The 19,436-nt window shown below is 33.4% G+C and overlaps 1 protein-coding gene across 3 annotated transcripts in view; it reads right to left on the bottom strand.

The window, feature by feature from the left end:
* The window catches only part of LOC148282770 (uncharacterized), a 42,604-nt gene extending 24,938 nt beyond the window's left edge, over positions 1-17,666 (bottom strand). Inside the window, exons 1-2 of one of the 3 annotated variants that reach the window (XM_088224573.1) lie at positions 15,311-17,664; positions 3,096-5,146 (exon numbers count right to left, since the gene is read on the bottom strand). In XM_088224573.1, coding sequence (XP_088080699.1) covers positions 15,469-15,981 — 513 coding nt within the window. In that variant the 5' untranslated portion in view covers positions 15,982-17,664 and the 3' untranslated portion in view covers positions 3,096-5,146; positions 15,311-15,468. Of the gene's footprint in view, positions 1-3,095; positions 5,147-15,310 lie in introns of those variants that run through there. The other 2 variants (XM_088224571.1, XM_088224572.1) reach the window with 2 other exon arrangements.
* Between the last annotated feature and the right edge of the window lie 1,770 nt (positions 17,667-19,436).

Here is a 19,436-nt window from a genome sequence, read left to right as displayed (position 1 = left end):
GTACGAATCCTTTTCCCGTCAAAGTAAAATAATTAGTAACAATATCAACGAAGAACAAGCTGTAAAAATCATCATCATTCCCTTCCCGCACCCAATGGCGCATAGGGCACTTCATTGGTACACCAATCGCAGCGTATCTGGATATTTTTTGTTGCATGAAAGTCAGATGATCAGTCGTACGCTTCAGGTGCCAGTCCAGGAACTATGAAATATTCTAGTTCATAAAATCTTAGTAAAAAAAAGGACGTGTTTTTTTTTAATTTCCACAGATTTGTCACCCAATTAATGTATTACACAACACAATATTTATTGGGTCAAATCTTGTACAAGATCTTGCACCATTTTCTGACGCATTTAATACTGGATTTAGTCGTTTTAGAAATTCTATCAAAACAGACAATAAAGTAAAATTATTTTTGATTGGCATAAATAAAAATATAAATTCTAAAGTTTAAAATAACGATGAGGCTGTACCAAAACATTTTTAGGCTTTATAATTAAACAATACAATTTTGCAGTTTCGATACGAGTACATGCGTTGGCGGTATATCCTAGTGTAAAAACACTTTTTAAATAAATATTTCGTGTCAATCATGTCGGTAATCGAACGCGAGACCTCTTGCAAGGCAGGCAAATGCGCTGACCATTACACCACGAGGCCGACAATAATACATTGCAAAAATTGTAGTACATGGCAAAAGTTAAATAATTACAATATTTGAATTTGTCCAAATGTTAGTAGACAAAAGACTGGATTTTACCCCCTCGGGAGTCGTTAAGATTAACAAACTACAACAGGGATGGAGAATACCTTAAATAAGGGAATATGGAAGTCTAGGCATTTACAGGGCTTTGCCTAGACTTACATATTTTCTTATTTAAGGTATTCTCCATCCCTGTTGTAATTAGTTGAATAATTCTTATTTGAAAAAATAACAACTGATAGATCTTTAAAGTTTTCCGACGACGCGACCCAACGCTCTAAAATTGCTCGAAGTGTTTGCTCTGGTTTACAGCAATAGATAAGCCAATGGTATATACGGAAATATTCCACGGATTAGTTTTCTAGAACACAATAAAAGACTAAAAGATGTTTAAAAGCATTATTGAGGTCGATACAAAAAACAAAATGGATCTAACGGCTGACGTGACACATAACTAACAGTGCCAATTTGTTGAAGCAGGGAATGTTTGTGGGCGGCATTATAGTGTTTCTATGCATTCTATCAGCTAAAATTATATCTATGTGAAAAAACAAAAACAAAAGTGTATAAAAGAAGAAAATTATATCTAATGATTGGAGAATATTTACAAGCAGAATATCACTTTTCATTCAGTGGCCCAAATTGACGTTCATTTATAATGAAAATTAAGAATACTATTTTTAAGTAAAGATTTCTCTAACCATGATAATGGTCATAAGATATTTACAATTTATACATTAGTGACAATATATTAATAGTATAGTATTAATACTGCGTGTTTGTTTGTTTGTTTGTGTTTCCTTCACGTCTCCGCGGAGCGACCGATTGTCATATTTTTTGCAAAGTGATAGCTGGAGAGGTGAGACGTAAAACAAGATACTTTTTTAAAAACCATTTAAATAACATTTTCAATATATCAACAATGAGTAACATTATTTGAAAATGGGTAGGCGGTAAGGTAAGATGTCAAAAAGGATTAATGTGAAATTAATTCTTAAAATTTCTTTATTTGACTTGCTTTATCTGTGATTCGTTTTGTTAGCTTTTCGTTTTGAAAAGAATTTCAAGGCTTTTGAAAAGTTTTGTAATCATTTCGGCGAATTGATTATGTCCAGACAAACTCAAATATTGTCATTTAATTTTGTGGTTAAAATATGTCTTATTATACAAATACCTAAACGAACACTGTCACACTTTAAAAAAAAATTAAAAATTGATTGAAACTGTCAATAAATTCTATCTGCTTTTCGTGATTTATTCTTTTTGAGATTTTATTGAAAATCACACCAATGTTTTTACTGTCAACAAATAATTTCGATTTACTCAACATTTTTCTATATAAGTAACCTAGGCGTCTTTTGCCTCTTGAAGAACATAATTTTACACTTTGAATGGCATGTTCAACTCAAAATTGACTTTTTTAGGGTTGGTGACCTTTGCCTGAACAGCTACGATATTACATATTACATATTTTACAAGATTTATCAATAACGTATTTTACAATATTCATCAATAACGTATTTTCCAAATTAATTAACATCAATTAAATTAGGTACAAGTAAGTACATCTAATTAATGTAATTGATCAGATGTTCTGCAAAAGTTTTTCAAGTATCTACTGAAAAACTTGTCAAAATTGAACACAAAAAAAGTTATCCTAATTTGACCTTGTCCGTTTGAAGGAAAATACCTTAAATAAATGAAGGTCATTTTTTAAAAAATCTGGTAATATGTACATTTTTGAACAAACAACTGCTACTACTTCCATCACGACATTTTTCCGTAGAGGAAGGCAGAGAGAACGGACCGCCACACACGCCTATCCTGGCATACATTTCTAGCTTCTTCCACACTCATACATCTTGTCGTACATGCCCTTCGGTTCTGCCTGCTTTTGACATGACCAGACTGACAGATTTCGGTTGATCTGATCATGCCGCGTCTTCCTTGGTCGTCCTCGTTTCACGTTGCCGTTCATTTTCGCCATATATACTTGTTTTACAATTCTTTCGTCATCCATTCTTTCTACATGATCAAACCATCTCATGAACAATATTTTAATATACAACAGAAGAGAAGAATAACATTTCATACAAGGAATTATAGAAGTCTGGGCATTTACAGGCCTTATGACCTATCATTTGACGCTGGATTCTTTAGGTTTAAGAAGTGTAAACAAAACGCGTTTTTATATTGATATATTAATTTTGTACATTTAATTTTGATGGATTACATCGCTGGTTTGGTTTCGATGCATATTTTGTTTATTGTTTTTATTAGTATTTTATGAATTGTTTTTATTACTTTTATATTAATTCATTTATTTTTTTAAATAATTTAATTTTGATAATTTTTATTGTTAATTTGATTTAAATACGTATTTTATTCATGTTTATTTTTGGAGAGTTACAGTGATAACATTTACTAGATGTGTAAAAGTAGATTATGTTTAGAATTTTACAAAAAAGGGTCATTACAGTCATTGTTTGTAAACCAAGTAAATAAAAAATATATTCAAGTGGCCATTCTACACACTGTGTAACATTCTTCCCACGTTTGAAGATATGGATTGTTTCAATTTTTCATCTGTTTATCTCTGTGAAGGTTATGAGCTGACATAACTCCCGGGGGGGTTAAATACGGTTCTCAGAATCCAGACAAACTCAAAATGTTGATAAAACCAGCTGGTCCAAGAAGACGTGTTAAAAATCAAAAAGTATTTTCAGGCGTAGGAAGTATTTAAGTCAAAATCTCACCCGTATCAACAGACGAAAAATCGAAGGAACATAGATGTTCAAAAATAGCAAAAATTGGTAAATGTTATGCAGTGCGTAAAGTGGCCACTTAAACCAGCCAATGACTAGTCATGAGCAATAAATGCCTTGACTTTTACATTCCCTTCTATAAAATGTTCTTCATCTCTGTTGTAGTATGTAAATATTAATAACTCCCAAGTAGGTTGGATCCAGTTCTTGTTTGCGAAAATTTGGATAGACTCAAAGTATTGTTGATGGCAACATTTTTGTTAAAATCACGCAAACTACGATATTTTATGGTCAATTTGATGTGATAGTAAAAATTTAATAGTTATTATCAGTTGAATGTTTTTTATAGTTTAGGTAGTAGGAAAATACAATAAATTTATATCGACTTTATCAATTTTATCTACACTATACACGCGGTAACTTTCTGACCAACTTTTTGAGATAATGTTATCTTGGAATGCTTTCTTTATACCTTGATTTAGTATCTTTTGACACTTGGAGACACCATGAATTTCGACACCACATTTTGGCATAAACAAACCGTGTTCTTTATCAGTAAAACAATTTACATTCTTACAGTTGAACGCAATTTTTATTCTTGGTATATTTTTAGTGCGTGTAAGTGACCAACCAAAGATTCACTTTCGGCCAGTTTCGGAGAGTTTTAGTCAATAAAACGAGTTTCGGTTTCGACCAAAAATTGGCCGAAACCTGCGGTCAGGATGTGTCGGATTACGTTTGGCTGTACTCGGCTCGTGACTACGTGAATTGTGAGATATTTTTGTAATTCCTTCATAGTTAATTGATTAGAGTTCCTATAGCGTACATTAAAGAACTGTTACATATAAGTTTTATGTATAACATAATAACTAAATAAAAAGCGCTAAAAATAAACAAATTTACTAATGAAATTAATGTCTTTTAATTACATTGCGTACTCATTCGAATAATAATGCGTAACCTAGAGAGGAGCCCAAACGTAGGAAAACCATTCTATGACTTTTGGGTATTAAGTAAGCTACAGTTCGTAGCAAAACAATGGGCCGTATTCAGTTCGAAAATCGCCAAATGGATATTAATTTGCGTTGTAAATGCTTTTATTATTGCAGGGTTATTCCAATCTATTTTTCTATAATTCGCCTATATTTGTTTTATAAAACTGAAAATAGATGTGTGTGTTTATTTTTTTATTTATTTATTCATTTTATTCACAATATACTTATGTTACATTTATTGAGACATAAATCTCAACTCCATGGAACCAAAGTCCGGTGTTGAGTTTGTTTGTTTGTCCGTCACATCTCCGAAACGGCGAGTCGTAGCGCCATGAAATTCGGACACTTCATTTTAGATGCGATTTCAAGGTTAACGGTGCTATTTTGAGTAAAATTTTAATCGACCTCTACTCGATAAAAACTCAAACTTTATATGGATGCCTAGTGCGGCCCTGACATATTGCCTATAATCAACTGTCATTGTCAACAGTTAACATACTTTAATTCCCAAATTTATCACTTAAATTGAGAAAAAATAGTAAGTGAAGTAAATATGTTTATATAAAAAAGTTTTTAAGCATTATTTATAAAAAAATCAAATGGTTGCTTACTTCTGCAGGGGAGAAGCGACGAGGGCGCGGCCGTGTGGTTCAGACTCCCCCCCTCCCTCCTTGTTTCTTCCCTGCAGAAGTAAGCAACCATTTGTTTTTTTCGATATTTTATTTTTTACGATTTTAGTCGTTCTATAAAATTATGTTAATGTGCCAATATGTCTTCTTGCTCATACTGATCATCGTGGTTTCGGATGTGACAGGGTTTAAAGAACACCATGTATATTGTATATGTAAATAAAGCGTTTAATAAATAAATAAATCTAGGTATATCTAGATTGGTGCCTAGATTTATCTGGTAGTGTGGAAATCCAGGTATATTTAGATTGGCGCCTAGATTATTTATTAGGGAATTTGAAAATCTAGGTACATCTAGATTGGTGCCTAGATTTTTACATTCTCCAATATTTCTGTCATTTTTGTTAAGATATCGGTCTATTTACTGCAAGTATTGTGTTCAATTTGACATTTTAGAACCTGTTTAAAAATTGTCGGGGCGAGAGTCAACCATCGATACAAGTAACACGACAACAGTTCGTGCAAGTGTAAAATAAACTCACAAAAAATGTCCATGATTCATAGAATACATTCACGAGCATTGTATACCTCCACACAGGCACACAGGTATGGTGATACTCTGTCTGCCACATGCACGAACACAAAGGAGAAAAGCCTTGTGTGAAGCGGTTTCCTTGTAACACATTATGATTATATAAATTGAACGTAGTTATGCGGAAACCAGCCAGTCCACGATTTCAGAGAAATGAGATATTAGTGTTATCGGGTGAAATATAGGGAAATTTAACTTTTTAATTTTTTTTTTAAATAATAAAGGTCAATAAATACTGTCCAGTAAAAAAAAATTTTTGCTAATTATTAGTAGAATAAAAAATATTTTAAAATTTATAATACTAGCCACTTTATGTTTATGTTAAATTATTCTCAATTTTACTTTGTTATATTTATATTTAGAGCATAAGTTTTTCTCACTTTAATTGTTATCTTTTATTTGTCATCTTGGAAATGTTATGTATCTTTTTTACGTTTCTGTAGTTTTTTTTTTTTTTTTATATTTTACTTTAACAAATTTGTTTAGTTTTAATTATTCAGTTGAATCAGATAGTTTTATTTCATATTATATATTATTTAATGAATTGTTCACTGCTGTGATTATTTCTGTAAAACTTTTTCTTGTAAAAGGTTCCTAGAACCGTTGATGCATAAATAAATAAATAAATAATTTTGAATTCCTGCAAAAACGGTCATTCCATTCGCCACGCCCCTAATACGTTCATGACGATTCATGTTTATTTGTTCCTGCCCATTTAAATTTGCTAAGAACATTATCACGAATCTTGACGTCACATATAGCTAGAACAAACGTGTTGCGTTTTTCTAGAAACGTATTTTTATTTAATTCCTTTTTTACATTTATGTATGAAAACATTTCTTTCCAATATCCATATTGATTTCGAACATACAATATTAATATATTATTATCGGTATTCATAGTATGTGATATTTCCCAATTCTATGTTCTGCTAAAAATCGCCTGGCCGTTTTCACACAAAAAACTATTTTCATCACCTTCTGAAAATTGTGTTCATCACAAAAACGACATTTCTCAATTTGCAGAAAACACTCACTCACTCACTCACTCACTCACTCACTCACTAATTAACGGTATACACGATGATGGAAAGATCTAGAAATCGCCTCTAGAAATCTAGTTATCTTAAATATTAGGTTTTATCATTAAATATTAGATCTGTCTGTTTTCTGCAAAATGGATATTTGAAGTTTTGTGTGATCAGTCAGTCAAAAAATCACTAAAATTATTTTAACACAGGAAATAATTGCGTTCTTACGATTTACCCAAACACTTCATATTGAGGTCCATTTTCAACGAGTTGTAAGTAACTCACAATTAGAAAATGGGAATCAAGTTGGGGTAGAGTGAGATTCGAACCACGGACCTTTGATCCGTGAGTCCGAGACACTAGCCACAGGACCACAAACCGATTGCATTATGACAAATGAATTAAGTGATTAATTACAATTTAACCCTAATATATATATATATATGTTGTATTTATATATTACTATGACAAAAACACCCAGCCTCCGAGCGGGCTGGGTGTGAAATATAGTTCCTCTCTGCAACTTTAGTTTAAAATACACAAATATGAGTTAAATTGTTATAAACATTGAGTTAAGTCGCTACGGTGTGGACATGCCATAAACAAAAAGTGAGATTATTAATTTAAAGCATTGTTTTATAAACGTTATTATATTCAACGCTTTGTTCTAACCTAATCTTACCAAAATATATTCAATATCACTTAAACTCTAAACTTCATTGTCAAATAAAAAAATAAAAAATAAAAATGTAAATAGGGGCTAGATTTCTTATTGTCCATGCGCTCTGTAGCTGCAAGACGTTCTGTTATCTAGCTCATATATATCATAACTGGAGACGAGGAACTAGAATCCCAACCGTCCATGCGCCCTGTAGCTGCAAGACGGTTGGGATATTTATTTACTGTACTTGAAAATTCACCTTGATATGTATTCACCTTGAGGTGATTTTCACAAAAATGGGGCTATATAAATTATCCAAACATTATTATTATTATTATGTGTGCAATGGCAATTCAAGCGATACTGCAATTCGTAGATTTGAATAACTAGATAAGCTTGAAATTTATTACAAAAGAGAAAGAAAACATTTTTGAAAAGAGAATATGGAAGTCTACAAACACATGGACATATTAAAAATATTCTGAAATATAGTAACAAGTTCAATACATAATAACACAACATAAGCACATTGAAAACTTTATACAACTCTTTTGTACGCAGTAACTTGGAGTTTGCATCCGTTGTGTGGAGCCCGCAACACATAACAAACATAGAAAGGATTGAAAATGTTCAACGAAATTTTTTAAATACCTAGATTATAAAAACAATAAAACGCTTTGCACTTACAGCCAATCTCTTAAACAAAATGGATTTTTTACCCTTGAAAATAGACGCACTATATGCTATTTATTTATATTAAATATTAAAGTAGACTCTTTTAACCTACTCTCCAAAATTAATCTTAATGTCCCCTTTCGCGTGACAAGAAATCAGTATTTATTCCATCTACCAGTCTGTAGCCACTAACTATGCACAACACTCTTTCGTCTATCGTTCTTGCTCCAGCTATGATGATTTTTTTTCATCTGTTGATATATTTAACACGCCCCTTAATTTATTTTAAAATAAATTAAGACTGATTCTTTCTGGCTGCGATACGATCCCACTTGCTATTTAATAATGCTCACACTTACACACACCTGAACACTTACTCCTACATACACACTAACACACCTATACACTTACTCTCATACAAATACACATAAACACAGCCTTTTGTTGTACCACAATTTATGAATGATTTTTATTTAGAAACTTCGCTGGTCTGTCTATATCATTGTCGACTGTTTGTTTCTGTAAAATAAATAAATATTATATACATCACTAAGGCTGGCTGTTTTCTGCAAAATACACATCTTAGGTTGCGTGGTCAGCCAACATTAAAAAATCTTTAAAACTTGTCAAACACACAAATAAATTCTTTTTTTTGCATTGTAAAAAAGCGAATACATGCATTTTTTATCATTGCAATTGTTGTGTAGATTTGATTATTCACTATTTTCACAAAAGTGCTATTATCGCAGTTTAACTTTCCTGTGGCTGGCTGCTTTCTGCATAACCGCGTTAAATTGGCAATATTTACCGTGTAAGTATTGTACAGCACAGCACACATACGCAAATAGGTAATACTTATTTAGTAAATAGGACGCTCGCACTGATGTGCTGTTGTTTAGGGACCACTCACCCTCGTAGTGACCTCATTGCAAATAAAAAATGGCTAAAAACAAAAAGCACCCGCTATTGCCATCGGCTTCGATGGAAGAGGGAAGCACGTTCTAGACAAGAAGAATTTAATAAACACAGTTATTAAGGCATAATCTTGTTGTATTTAATAATGTGTTTATAATGTTAGAGGTATTTGAGCTATTTTTCTACTGTACTTGATGTGTAGGAGAACATGTTAACACTCCTTTGAGTACGTAACGGAAACGCAAACATACGAATTTTCGAGTCCATAATTTTTATTACTTGATTTTTTAAATTGTGTATAATTAACGTAAGCTGAAAGAAACGTTATCCACGAACGTTACGAGTTTCTAAATAAAATCTGCAGCAAAAACTGAATTTACTTAGATCACAATAGCCTATCGATTATTGTAATTTTGTAAATGAAAGTAATAAATCAGATTGGATCATCAGATTAGATTATTGTTATCATTATTGTGAAATTTCGTAACTCTGACGCCCTTAGGTAGACACTTGGTAGGTACTACGTTTGACAATTTCAACACCGAGGGTAGGCAACACTTTGCACTAAGCAACCCTTTGATGGGAAACGACGGCATAAAATATTAGTTCGGTTCATACCCAGCGACATTGGGCTCCCTGGACAATATGTGTAAATTTAATTTTTCAACCATTCCCTCAAAAACGAGAATTTCGCAAGTATCGGTCGTTATATTTTAGGGTACCCCTGAGAATCTTCCATTTCTCAATTTAAGAGAAAGCCGGTAGTAGCCAAACTAGACATGATTATCTGTGGATTGGAAAAATCCTTTAGCAAGTTAAAACACAAATTATATTATTATAATAATACAAATATTTCACTCGCCAATGATGTCTTACATCGTGAAAGAATACACACAGCGGGTTTTGTGATTCTGTCAAAGTCCAGTAAATAATTTGTCAAACAAAAAAACAGATAATAAGTATTCTCTAAACCGGATTCTAATAGACAAAAAAAGTTTTTCAAACGGTTGCTACACGCTCTTTGACACAAAAGTATTTATAAAAAAAATTCAAACACGGAAAAAATCGAAATGATTTAACCAGTATTATTTTTTTTCAACAATGTTTTGAGTTTGTCTAAATTTTAGTAGACAAGGACTGGATTCCAGCTCCTAATTGATTTGTATGTTCCTGATAATTGCGTAAGACAGCGTCAGCATATAATGTTTCATATTCCGATATACAGGAACCTGCCTATGGTTATGCCTGTTGGAAGGGCTACCGCTATGCTGAACAACATCGCTCTGGATGTTGATCTGTTCCATGTATCCGAAGTGGTTTTCCGGAGCAGGATTCTCCTACTACTTTGACATGAGTCTTTTCCATGTATTTTTTTATTTTTTTATAATAGGTACGTATTGAATATACGAGTATGTTTGTAATGTATATTTTATATTTGAATAAAAAAATTGAATTGAATTGAATTAAGTGGCCACTTTAATAATCATTTTCCAGTCGTAGGGCACGGAGTCGGTACTCCAATAACCAAGTTCAGCGCTACGGGAAATGGGGTAAAAAATGTTTCTTACACACGGTAAAAATCAGAGCATATAATTGTGCGGTAAAGTTTCTCTAAAGTACATGAGAAAAATGTTATTTTAATCTTTAAACGATGTCACAAGTTCTTCTAAATCAACTATAAATAGACTGTTGTGATGGATTTCCCGTTTCCGGGAAGCCAACACACCAATCAGGAAAACTCACCGAAGATAACAGCTGAGGAATATTTTTTTTTAAATCGTAGCAATGATAGTACAATAAATAAAACAATAAAAAATCTGTTTAGTTTGATAGTCTATAACAAATATGTATTTTTTTAAAACCACTGATCTTTCTTATTGCAGCGCGTCTTGATCATTTTTGTTACTTTGTAGTTAAAGTGATTAGTCTTAGCCTTCAGGTGCCAGTCCAGGAACTTTTTATTTATTTCACAGCTTTAAAATGTACAGAGGTTCATTGTTTCAGGTCCCGACTAGCTAAGGAATTCCTGTGTTTCAGCAGGACCTTCTTTTTTTCCGTCTTTTTTCTTTTTTTTTTCTTTTTAGCTCCACAACAGGCTAGGAGGCCCAATTACATTGGTGTATTACATCACAAAACACCCAGGTTTGAGAAAAATCACATTGATTTTTTTTGTTCCCACCGGGAATCGAACCCGGAACCTTCCACGTGTGTCAAGCGTCTTGACCAGTAACCACGGAGGCCGTCATTAAATTAACTATGAAACTGTTGACAGGCATTGGAAGTAAGGAATCAGAAAATATATTAAGGATAGTAATCTAAATATTATGCAATTTTATTGAATCATTCAAAAATCTATTATATTTTTATTTTTTATTAACGTATACTGTATATGTATATTTTTTTCTCTTTTAAGTTGTTCTATTTCTTCAAAATGATTTTTATTTATGGGAAGCATATTCGATAACCATATTTACCGCTACAAATCGTTTTTTTAGAACAGGCATTTGCCCATATAGGAACCGATTGCAACATTAGGCATACTAATATTTCTGGCTTGCCGACCCTTATATACTGAGACTACTCCCAGTACAAGAAAAAATTGTCAGAGTATTTTGTGTGCCATTTTGTTAAATATAAAATGTATGTATAAACAAATGAATAAATAAAGCATCGCAGTGTAGAACCACCTTTAATATCAATATTTTACGTCCACCCTGCAGAAATCGAACCCAGGACCTCAAACGTGACCAACCACAACACTACTAGGACCTTTCCTTCTTCGGGATTTTTCTTCAGGATTTCTGTTTCACACACAGAACTGTATTTTTGATCCGCCAGACACACGATTCGTGACGTGCTGACGAATCATTCCGATTATGGCGGTCGTTATTATTTACTGTCTGATATTTTTTGCGAATTTCGTGTGCACAACCCTGAGGCAGCAAGTTGTAACTTGTAGGAGTGTCTACAAAATGCCGACGGGCGCGAGCAATGTAAAAAATGTTTGGATAGGACGTCTGCAGTCCGCAGGCGCAGTAGGTAAATACGCGGTACAGCACTCTCCAAACAAGATTATTTTGTGAACCGTCTGGCCTAAAGTTGAACAACCAATATTTTATATTACCCGATTTAACTCTTAAAAGGCTGCGCTACAAAATTCCATTACACGCGATGATGTAACGTCGTGTTACCTCAAGCAAAATACAGAATATTCTGAAATTTAGACATAAAAAAACTAACATAGTGACAAACTGTCAAATAATTCATTTTCCACAATTTATTTGAAGACAATTTTTTTTCATTAATTTATTTAACAAATTTACGGTCAATGTCCAATTTAAACTAATTATATAACAAAAAACAATAATAATAGAATAACAAATAATAGAAGGAATACAACAAAGAAAAGCAAAGACAAGTTAATACATTAGACAGGCATTATGGAATCCAGGTTAATTCTACAAATATACAGTCAATTTATTGGGAATATTTCTTCAGCCTATTTGTAAAAAAACTCAATTTACAATCAAAATAATTTAGATCTTGATTTTTGTTTACAAATCTAGTCATTCTGGGTAAAGGCGCATGGAAACCATAATTAGTCTTATGATGACCGGGGAACAGAATTTCATTATTTCTGAATCTACGTGAAGGAACATTAAGATATATTTGTTGGAGAAAAAATAAAATTTAGGCCTGTTTTCCAAATAAATTCAAAATTATAAATACGGTTGTATTACTAGCGTGCAATCCCACTTACTGCCAATGACCGACCGATTGAACGAATTACAATGTATAAAACAAAAAATAAGCTGAGTTTTTTTTGTTTTGTACACCATTTTGTGAAAAGGACCTATATTATATTGTCACGGTATTTGTTACAATCAATATAGTGTAAAGTTTCCACAAATCCAGTTTTGTAAAATTTCCATTGAAATTAAACGTAAAAATTGAATTTTTCAATAAAAAATTATAAAAGCGCCATCTATGAATAATTAGTTTCATATTTTCGTTTGGAATCCTTAGAAGAACCTTAAACAAAAAACCATCACGCCGTATCCTCGTAGGATAAAACGCCATATCACAATGAGTTTGCATAGAGACCTTCCTTTCTCTAAATTAAGAAGATACGCTATGCTAGAAAATTTTGATGAACAGGTATTTGGAAACTGTTTTCCCTCTCTCTCGCAAATGCCTCCCCGAAGCTGGGCGAAAACGACAACTGCACGTCGGACTAATTTTTCAAAACTAAAATCGACAATTCGCCGTTTTCCGCACCCCAAAACTGAACTACTTTGGTTAATTTTTTTTTAAGGAAAATTTTCAGAATAAAATTTTCAGTGACGGCACGTTTTCCGTTTCTCAAAATTATTTATTAAATTTGTATACCAGACATCCGAAGACGGCAGATAAAACTAGGCACTTTTTTGGGATTTTGAATGGTCGTAACTCCTATTAAAAACAATTTATCATAAAAGCAAAACTATAATATGTTAAATACTTTGGACTAACATTAGACAGACAATTGACACGGACAATTCATATCAACAATTTAATTAGCAAAGTGGCGACATTATTGAGTCTTTTTTTAAAATCAAAAACTTTGTTCCCATAAAGGAAAAAAAAATCATGTATGAAGCCTATGTAAAATCTAAAATATTTTATATGCAACTACTACGGGGAACAGGAAATCAAAATGATATAAACAGACTACAAAGACAGCAAAATAAAATATTAAAGTTAGTGTATGACCTACCCCATCTAACAGCAACTAAAGAACTTTTTAAACAAACTAAATAATTAAATGTAACTGAACTCTTTAAACAAGAATCCTTAAAATTTATTCATAAATTAGCCACCGATGTAAATGGATAAAAGAAGAATTAAAACTTGAAAAAAACTGTAGTAAACATTAAAACAATACGAGAATATCAGAAAAACATTATATACAACCTTTTAAAACGAGAAAAGGACTGAAATTATACAATAAACTACCAGACAAAACTAAACAAAAGACTCAGACAACCTTTACAAAAGATGTAAAAAATATTATTAACAGTAGCATGTGAATTTTAAAAGTAAAAATATTCTGTTTTAAAAAAATAGAGACACGCCAATGGTATCTTGGTGTGTAAAAAAAATTGCTTTGGTGCAATAATCCAGGGAGAATATACGGGAATGCGTTTAATGCTTTTAATGCATCTTTTCTACTTTTGACATGCCCATTTTCAAGTATTTGTCTTCCTCGTTTTCTGCATGCATCGACTGCGTAAATCGTTTAAGCTGTTCTTTCGCCGCCCGTTCGGTCGACATGTCCAAACCAACGCAAAACATCTTGATTTTGCACATAATACTTATCTCAGCCTTACACAAATAATGCACTAATGTCGACATTCGTGCACCTAAAGTACATAGTTATTTTACAGAGAGATCGCATTTCGACCGCTTTCAGCCTATTTTTATCCTTGTTTTTCTAATTCCATACCTCTTTTCCGGATATAAGAGTCGGGACTAGGAGCGGCTAATATAATTAACGAGGTAACATTAAAAAATAGTATCTGTACGTGCGAACAAAAGTAATGAAGTAGGCATTTGAACGTATTTTAATATATCTTACGCCAATACACGGCTACCACGTGGCAAATCTTTTAAGTTTATTCTATTTTGATAGGGTTTACGTTTGAACAGAAGAATTTTAAGCGCCAATTTATTCAAGATTATTTTACGAGCAACTGAGTGAAACAATTGCGTAATTTTCGATCAAATCGGTTACAAATTTGTTCCGTGATATTACGATTTTTGAGAACAAAGAAATTACACGGAAACGCGGTGCAATAACTTGCGCGGATACTATTGTCTTATCTAAATATAACATTATGTACGTGTTCGCATAAGGGTCAGCTATGTACAGTGCACACACACACACACGCCGAGCAGCTGTTGGTATAGTTATAGAGTGCGGAGATAAAGCGGGTGGAGAAAGTTTTCCCGGCAAACACGTGGCCGGGAAACTTTTTGCACGGCTCGGGAAGGAGCGAACTACGAATTCAAATAGACTCGAACTGCGGAAATAAATGAGCGGCGACAGAAAGATAATTAAATGTGTAATTGGGGGCGTTTATATAACATCATGTATTCAGTTGGTGAGAAACTAGAAACACGTTTGCATTTTATACGGAAAAGTCGGTCGACTGGCAGACAGCCAACGAGAATTCGGAACAGTCGATAAAAAAATCGCGTCGATTATTGCGAATGACAGCTACATGTTATATTTATGAAATTAAAAATACGCTGATGAAATTTGAACTTTGCGTCTATTTAGTAATAATTACAGCGATAAATACCTGTTTTTATCGTCTGCTCGTCGCGTTCATTGAAATCCAGTTTCGACGGATATTTTAGCGTGGGATTTGAACCATAAAAAAACTTTTCAATCACACGACATACGTCATTTGTTTCGATGACGCGCTGGGGCGCTCTTTTATTGTTCTAAATTCATAATTCAAATCGGGCAAGATACACATATCTCCGGCGGAACCGATAACAGCGGGCTGCGGGCGGAGCGAGGCGGGGACGCGGGGTACCACTGCTCGGTCAGCTGACGGGAACAGACCGACACCAACTTTTCGCGAGTCTTTGGAAAATGCTTCTCGCGTTGCCGACGTGGCGGCGGGTACCCGTCTAGACGGCCCCCCGCCCCGCGCCCGGCGCCGCGTGACCCCGCGCTCCCGCGACACCTGCTCGGAGGGGAAAGATTCGGGAAAGTGTCCAACTCGCGACCGCGGCACTCGGCGTCGCGAATGATTTTGAAACTTTTCACGGGAAGCGGCGGGCGGCGTCCGCCGGCGAGCGCGGGTCGAGACGGAGTGAAGCAACCGATGAGCCGCCCGGCCCGGGGGGCGCCGAGCGGCGACTGCACGGCGCGCGCGCACCGCCTCCGCCTCGCGCCCGTGGCAACCGCCGTCAGCTGACTGCCCCCTCCCCCCGGCGGCGCGCACTGCACCGGCCGTGACATTGTCCGGCGTACAGAATGGCGTTATCATCACCCGAAGGCATTCTTCAGTCTTCCATAGCGCATAACCTCAACGTGGACACGCGGTCGGCTGCGGCGGCGGCGTGAGGGCCTTTTCGAGTTTGATTTTCCTCGTTTGCACTACACACGAGGCAGGCTGCCGTCAGCTGCCAGCCGTCACCGCCATCCCCTCCGACTGCACTACCCAGACTGAATATATTGCAGCCAGTTTGGTTAGTGCGATAAAACTTGATGCTGCCGACTCTGACTAATCTTCTCAATCCTCGGGTGACCAAACGTCAAGACATTATGAAAAAAAAAACAATAATACTTGGTCTCAAAATCAAATATTTATTTATTACGCATGGCACGTTTTCCCTTTTACTATAAAAAAAATACATACTTAGTGTGTAGAAATAAACACTTAATAATAATATACAGTAGAAAAACCAAATAAAAAAAGCATAAAAGTTATAAACAGTGGTTTCATACAATGATAACGCTAACATATTTTGTAAAAAATAAATTATTAAAGGGCATATAAAAATTAAAAAGTTAGAAAAATGTTTTATTTTAAATAAAAAAAGGACAGATAGGTATATCTAAAATCATTGAACAAAAAAAATAAAAATACAATTTTACCAAGTTAAAAGGAAAAAACATTTTTTTTTTTTTAAAGTTAAAAATAACAATCCAAAAAACATAACATACGTTCACGAAAAAATACAAAAAGTAGGAAAAAAGTAAATAAAATTTGAAATATATATCGTAAGTACATATCTATAGCCTGACAAATATAAGTTACCGTTCACCATTTTTGGAATAATTAAATAGAGTAGATGTACATTAACTAAACTTTTTGTTAAAAATATAAGCAACGTCAGAATATTACCGTTAATATATCGAGCCTGTCAATTTTCCGTGTCTATACTGATAATGATAATAATGTACCTATACAATAATAATAATAATAAAAAACTTTATTAACTGTAATATAAGTTTGATACCTGGAAAGGTTGACATGAAATAATAATTTATAAGGTGGTTTTACACTTCAATATTTTACTGACGTAAAACCAATCACCTTACCTTGCGTGTAACACATGATCGATATACGCTGCATTCCGTTTACCAATGCAGTGCCTTAAGCACCAATGTGTGCGGATAGGGGTGTGACGATGATGATTGGTCATGGTGACGTTCAATAAAAATAATGTGAAATATTGTTTTCATAAAATGTTCATAGTTTGGATTCGATCCAAAAACGTAATATTCGGTTGCGAGAGGGTTATACTCGTATATGACATCGCACTGCTCTCACTGCGACATGTTGAACAGCACTGATCTAAATCTAAATCTCTACGCGTTAGCGAGACGGTAGAGCGGGAGGTTGGGATGGGGAATGCATGTAAAATGTAAAGCACGAAATGCGGATTTTTGTAGTGATAACTGGGAAAAAGTCACCAAAGAGCAAAAAGCACGCTTCCAAACTGACATATATACTAAAGATTATTAAACTGTAGAGCGATGGATTGTAATGTTAACCTTTTGCACGGGAGGAAAGCAAACGCAAATGTATATTTTTATTGAAAAAAAATTACAAAAAAATACTTTAATAATTTTGACACATTGTCAACATTATGGAATAAGATTTTGCAAAAAAATTAATCAAAATGATGTTTAATAAAAAAGTTATTGGAAAAATATGTTACCTGTTTTTTTTTCCCAATTTTTGTTTGCGTCGATTATTTTAAACCAGTTTCATTAGCTTTTATAATTAATATTATTTTTCTTAATTTATAACGCATTGTATGCTGTAAAAAATTATGAAAGATTACGGGTCTAGTAATATTATATTTCCTATATATTATCATTGTATATTGTCTTGTATGTTATCATTGAAATTATTCACTACCTCCTTGTCATCCAACCCCAGGGCCGCAATTACGAACGCTATCTTCATCGGTACATACCGAGATGGTATACTTGACTTTCCTACTATCTCTTTCTACCTTGGTATGCTCTACCGACCTGTATTTACGTGTTTTCATTACATCATCTCACATGTTTTAAATAGGCTGCTGTGATAAAAACCAGCCACTTTAAAACGATTTAAAATTTAGAACGTGATTGAACGTGAACGCTTGAACATGATTTTTAAATGACATATGACAATTCCCGAGACGGTAAGAATCACTTTTCGTCCATATTTATCTACTGAGATATTACAAAGCCGGCTTTACCGATATTAAGTATATTTAGATGCTTTTAGAAAGATAGAAAAAAAAAAAAGATTATTTTTCAAAGTTGCAATCTTTTTATCAAATATCAAAGGCAAAATTTTATTAAATTTGTCGTGGTTTGATAGGATAATGTGCTGTTGCCGTGGTCGGTGTGTGGTTTTATTTATATTTATAGTTGAATAATTTATACAGCGCTATTTTTGTGAAAATCATCTCAAGGGCGCTGTACATTAAATAAGTATCCTTTCACGTCTTGCAGTTACAGAACGCATGGACGATTGGGATTTTAAATTATCATATTACAACAGAGATGAAGAACATTTTAGAGAAGGCAATATAGAAGTCTAGGCATTTACAGGGCTTATGACCCGCCATTGGCTGCTTTAAGTGGCCACTTTACACACTGTGTAACATTCACCATTCTTCCCATATTTGAAAATCTATATTCCTTGGTTTTCGTTCTTTATTTAAATAAAAAATAAAACTATTGAATATAAGCTGTTATTTTGTCTTAAAAAAAACTGTTGAAAAATTTAAGTTTGGTCACCCTACGAATTACCATACGTCACAATATATTTATTACTGACTAAGGTACCACTCCAAACTTTGAACAAAGAGCACATTCAATATGTTCCGTCTGCATTTCTGTTTATTTAATTCCCAAGATGTTTTCTAGAATAAAATGCGATTGAAAAATATGTAACAATATTTTCAGAATGTTAAAATATTGTAGACTAAATTTAGTTTTAAGATCTAAATTTATTGCAACAAAGGGAGAAAACATTTTCGAGAAGGAACAATGGAAGTCTAGGGATTTAATGGGCTTATGACCTGTCATCGGCTGATTAACCACATTGCATACTGTGTAACATTCTCCATTCTGTATATGTTTTAACAACCTCACTTCCTCAACTTTTTTTATTTTTTTAAAATTCTAAACAATTTTTTTAATTCCCACCAAACTGCAAAAGCAGTTTTTTTGCAGGGATTTATCTCTTTAAACATTTTTGTAACACAATATAATAATGTTTACATAAAATATTTTTAAAAAAATCTTAAAAATATCAATAAAATAAAAGTTTGAAAAAATTAAATACAAGTAAATCAAGTCTTTTTTGATAACGAAATATATAAAAAATAATAAACAAACACTTTTTTTGACACTGTTTTAAATTGTTTGGTTTCCCTTTTTTTTATAATTTTTTTTTTTACACA

This window comes from Micrasema longulum, unplaced genomic scaffold, assembly GCF_059751315.1.
Source record: "Micrasema longulum isolate JH-2025_06_02 unplaced genomic scaffold, ASM5975131v1 h1tg000298l, whole genome shotgun sequence".
Taxonomy (NCBI): Eukaryota; Metazoa; Arthropoda; class Insecta; order Trichoptera; family Brachycentridae; genus Micrasema; species Micrasema longulum.
This window is presented reverse-complemented; position numbering and strand designations above follow the sequence as displayed.